Genomic DNA, 5,026 nt, shown 5'->3' with positions numbered 1-5,026 from the left:
TTTGCAACTCTGTTAGCCATTCTCGAAACGGGGGATGCATTCGTGTTTACATTAGGGTTATTACAATTATTATCTAGATCAGTGGAGTTATTACTAATGGTATTATGCTTAGGATATTTAGTAAACAGGGATGCACAGAAGGATTTGTAAACAAAAGCAATGGTACTCTTTAATGATGCGGAATTCTTTTCATACTTTCTTACATTTTCAATCAATGAGAACTTAAGACCTATTTTATTCAAGGCGTTCTCTACCAAGAAGTAGTTGCGTCGGCATAATATTATCGGGAATAACTAAAAATTGAATTTCATAATATTTTTTGCAAAACAGAACTAAACATTTGACTGTTCCAAAAGTCAGAATAGAGCCACCGCTCAGTCCATGAAAAGAACTTTTAACTAATTTATCGCAATCTAAATGCGGCATCAACGCTCTACTGGCAAAAGTTACTGGGCTTCCGGAATCTAATAGGGCAAAAATATTATTAACATCAGTGCATCCCCCCCTTTACAAGATATTCTTAAACTTACTAATTGAATAAATGACTTATCATCAATGGTGTCCGGGTCTTCACTAGAGCTCATGGCGGCGATCTGGGTTCGCATTGGACAATTCCGGTACTGATGGCCCACTTTGAAGCACCGATAGCAACATCCTTTTGGTCTCTCCGGGCGTGGACAGTCAAACATTAAGTGACCAATCTGGCGGCAATTGAAACATCTCTTATCCTTTGCAGCAGGCGTAATGGCCTGCGCACGGTCTGAAGCTGACGAGCCTGAGGAACGTAGTTTTTGGCTGGTGGCTGAACAGTTTGAAATCGCATCATCTTCTCTCGCAATTCGTTCAGAGAAGTACAATAATACAAAGGAGCTGACAATCCGGCTCGATCTTGTAGTCCGTCAACAATGTATTTGACCACATCGGTGTCTTCAAAATTGCCCTGCTGAGCAATATTTCGCATAATGATGAAATACTGCAAGAGTGACTCTCCTTTGCCAATTGAGCGCTTCCTCATCTGGTTAGCAATCTCGTAGTTTGTCATTTGTAGGCCAAATACCTTCACAAGGGCATCCTTCAGCTCGCTCCAGGTTGTAGTCCTTTCATATGTCATGTATGCTTTAGCAGATCCCTCCAGCAGTCGGTTTGCCCAACGACCAACATTGGGCATCACTCAGTACATACACTCTTGCTGCTTTCTCATGCTCACGAATCCATACGTGAATGGACAGATCACCATCACCAGAGAATTTAGGTACAGTAGTTTCGACATCTTTCAAGTTCATGCGGCAATTATAATCCGGTCCGCTTAAGTTCTCCTCCAGCTCCATAACACGTGTTTTTAGCTCCGCCAGATTTTTACGTGCTGTATACAATTCGATGCTACTAAGAATCGAAGCCAATTCGTCGGTTTCGCCGCTTGTGCGCTTTCAACGAACATGCACGTTCGCGTCTGGTCCTACAGAGGTCTCACAAGACATCGTCGGCGACTGGTTAGCAACCACTTGATCCGGTGTACTTGGATGCTCAATGTTTCCCACGCCGCGCTGCTCAATAAGAGGCTCCGGACAACATCCACAAGTTGTCCGGCAAGCACATTTGCAGACACTGCTGGGCTGACTGCCTGCTCTTCAGGTACATCACTCTCTCCAGACTGATTCTGTGCCATGACTTGTTTTACCAATGCTCGCAATTGGTAATTGACGCTTCTTTGTCGCAAGGTACTTCCTTGGCCGCTAGCAACTCAAACAATGCGGTTTTGTTTAATTTAATGATCTCGGGTGTATTTCATGAAAATACGTTCTTTAGGGCAAACTCCACACCTGATTTGTAAACTCTCTACTTTTTAAAGTAATTAATCCCTTGGGATTGTCTTTATATTCCGGATTTTTATTTATTTTTAAATTAAGTGCACATGCGTCTTATGACTATATTCAAGAGAGTGTGCCCGTACCCCGCCTTAGCGTATTATACCCTTTTAGTGTGCCCAAATTCGGTTATCGGGGAAATTCACTGAGACGAGGAGCGGGTTTATTTAAAATATTCCTAATGTTTACAGACACATATTTTCCCCTACATCAATGCAAATTTTAAACTGTCTACTTTAGATGTTCTTATATTTCAACTAAATTGATAACTAAATTAATGTATTTTATACCCTTATAGAAGGTATGAACACGCAGATTAAATTTGGAAATATGTTTTTAATTTTATGGATTTTTAATCAAAAGATTATTTTAAACACAACTTTGAACATAAATTTAAATACGAACTTTTTCTCGCTCATAAGTAACCTTAGAACATGCCATAAGCATTTCAGGTCAATTCCATTTTGATTGATGTAATATGTTTTTCGCCGTAATTTTCTGAATCCTTTTTTAATAATTGTTGTTGGTTAATGATACAATCGAATTTACACTCTAATAGAAAAACATAAAAAGTTGTCTCGTCGACTTTGACTACAATGCTCTAGGAATAAAAATATTTAAGACAAAAGTGAATAAAATTAATTAATATTAACTAACAACGTTGTATGGCTAAGAACAAAAATATATTGCCATATTTTGTGAACTTTTCACATCCGACAGTGGTAATACAATTGTTGAATCTAACAAGTCCTTCAAATTGTCCGCTGTGCCTTGATGATCCTCACTTAAAAAAGATGGTGAAAGTTATTAATAAATTTGGATTGTTAATTCTAAGATTCACTCACCCAAGAACCAAAATTGTCTTCTGAGTTGAAGCCAATTTATGTGATCTTTCCATATTTTCTATGCCAACAATTTTATAATTTTTCATTTTTTTCTCACGCAAATATTCATGCAACGACTCAGGTTCTCCTAGCCGTATTCCTAGTTCACCTGCAGCTCTGATTCTGTAATATTTTTAACAAAATGTTTATTATAAATATGTATGTATAATGAAAAATATGGTAAAGACTCACTCTAAATTTGTCACCTTGCTCAATACCAAAGTTCGAACGCCAAACGCATTGCACGTTTCCTTTAAGTCATCTAAGCTGGCTTCATTATGATTGCGAGTGGATAATACAATAAGTTCGCCATCAGATTGAGATGAACTTGTTCCACGGACTAAAGGAACATCAGAACTGCAGGTAGATTATTTATCACATATTAACCAAATTGGGTAACAACTTTAGTCGTTAGGTAGATTATTTATCTTAATATCAATTATCAATTTGGTTAATATGTGATAAATAATCTACCTGCAGTTCTGATTCTGTAATATTTTATAACGAATAATTGACAATTTGTAAAAGTAAAAATTCACATAGGAAAATCTTTTTACCACATTTCAGGACCTGGCTGAGAACACAAATATATTGCCATATTTTGTAAATTTTTCACATCAGTCAGTGGTAATACAATTGTTGAATCTAACAAGTCCTTCAAATTGTCCGCTGTGCCTTGTTGATCCTCACTTAAAAGATGCTAAAAGTTATTAATAAATTCGGATTGTTAAATCTAAGATTCACTCACCCAAGAACCAAAATAGTCTTCTGAGATGAAGCCAATTTATATGATCTTTCCATATTTTCTATGCCAACAATTTTATAATTTTTCATTTTTTTCTCACGCAAATATTCATGCAACGACTCAGGTTCTTTTAGCCATATTGTTAGTTCACCTGCAGCTCTGATTCTGTAATATTTGTAAAGAAATGTTAATTACAAATATGCATAACGAAGTAAATGGAAAAGACTACCCTAAATTTGTCAACTTGTTCAATACCAAAGTTCGAACGCCAAACGCATTGCACGTTTCCATCAAGTCATTTAAGCTGGCTTCATTATGATTGCGAGTGGATAATACAATAAGTTCGCCATCAGATTGAGATGAACTTGTTCCACGGACTAAGGGAACAACTCCTGGCTCGGATGCAGCCGATGTATTCCAGCAGGTTAGATTGGACTTGGGATATGTATCGTTAATTTGTTTAATGCTTGGCATATCTTCATTCACTGGTGGAACTCCACCAGGATGGATGGATGTTGATTTGAAAGCTTTTCGGAATTCATGCACTATTTTTTCGTTTTCTTTATTATTATATCTTACTACACGATTTTCCATAGTAAAAGCAAACCAAAAGTTATGTTTTGTCCAGTGATTTCCAATCCATTTAGGTAACAGGAGACGAACTTTCACATGAGGTAAAACCGATTCATTTGCTATTTGATCCTTTAAAATTTTCTGTATAGATTCATTTAAATGCCCATTTCTAAAAATAAATTTAAAAATATAATAAATTTATTTCTTTAACACGAATTATTTAAGCTTACCCCGAGCTTATATATTCTGTAAACAATTTTTGTATAATCAGTGTTGTGAATTGACGAACTTCTAAGTTTTCTGCTTCCGTAAGAGGCACCAAGCATTGTAAGAATTCATCAATGTGGTCGTTCCAATTTTCAGAATTATTATTTAATAACCAATGTGTAACGGAAAGTAAGGACATTTGTTGATTTGGCTGTAAAGTAGCTATAGACTGCAAGCGCCTCAATAAGGATTTGTGGATATTCTAAATGTTTTGCTACTAATACTTCATAAAGGCATGTAATATTTAACTGCTCATGGGGTGAAAGTAATGCTGTCCATAAACAAATCTAAACATTCATATTTTCCGTCGATGGACATCAAAGCAGAGGCAATGCAAAATTTAAGTGTGTGCTCCTTGGAGTTGGCTAGATAACGTGGATGGCTCTCGGATAATTCATTGTTAAACTGCATAAATTCAGAAATGATTTTGTTTCGATTCTTCACTGTGTAATAAAAATCAACTATAGCTTCAAAAATCCTGTAAATGCAATGAAGGATATTTTGATATAATATTATTATTTGTCAATTCACTTAATTTACTCTCACCATCCATCTTCAATTATTTCTAAATGAAGGATAAGTCCTCTAGGATTTTATTGATGGAAAATTGTACATCCGATTTTAATAATTCAGTAAACATTTCTATTGCTACGAATATGATACGAAATAATCTTCGAGGAAATGCGATTTTG

General features: G+C 36.0%; 1 protein-coding gene across 5 annotated transcripts; it reads right to left on the bottom strand.

Moving 5' to 3' along the window:
* Positions 1-2,443: 2,443 nt before the first annotated feature.
* Positions 2,444-4,503, bottom strand: LOC124462069. Of its 5 annotated transcripts, XM_047013462.1 has the most exons (8): positions 4,298-4,503; positions 3,724-4,236; positions 3,498-3,659; positions 3,307-3,438; positions 2,942-3,106; positions 2,711-2,872; positions 2,523-2,649; positions 2,451-2,466 (listed from the first exon to the last, which is right to left on the bottom strand). In XM_047013462.1, exons 1-7 carry the CDS (start codon positions 4,471-4,473, stop codon positions 2,535-2,537), a joined length of 1,425 nt encoding a protein of 474 aa, XP_046869418.1. In that variant the 5' UTR covers positions 4,474-4,503; the 3' UTR covers positions 2,451-2,466; positions 2,523-2,534. The 5 variants fall into 5 exon arrangements, with proteins under 5 accessions (XP_046869417.1, XP_046869420.1, XP_046869418.1 ...); XM_047013461.1 differs by having other exon boundaries at positions 2,444-2,649; XM_047013464.1 differs by lacking the exons at positions 3,307-3,438; positions 3,498-3,659 and having other exon boundaries at positions 2,444-2,649; positions 2,942-3,076; positions 3,859-4,236.
* Between the last annotated feature and the right edge of the window lie 523 nt (positions 4,504-5,026).

Source organism: Drosophila willistoni, unplaced genomic scaffold (assembly GCF_018902025.1).
Source record: "Drosophila willistoni isolate 14030-0811.24 unplaced genomic scaffold, UCI_dwil_1.1 Seg869, whole genome shotgun sequence".
Classification (NCBI taxonomy): Eukaryota; Metazoa; Arthropoda; class Insecta; order Diptera; family Drosophilidae; genus Drosophila; species Drosophila willistoni.
Note: the sequence above shows the minus strand (reverse complement) of the source record. Positions and strands in the feature narration are given on the sequence as shown.

Coding starts and splice junctions, on each gene's coding strand:
- LOC124462069 (XM_047013461.1), bottom strand. CDS start 4,473: ATGTCCTTACTTTCCGTTACACATTGGTTATTAAATAATAATTCTGAA. Junction 4,237..4,297: donor ACAGAATATATAAGCTCGGG/GTAAGCTTAAAT, acceptor ATTTATTTTTAG/AAATGGGCATTTAAATGAAT. Junction 3,107..3,306: donor CAGCCAGGTCCTGAAATGTG/GTAAAAAGATTT, acceptor ATCTACCTGCAG/TTCTGATGTTCCTTTAGTCC.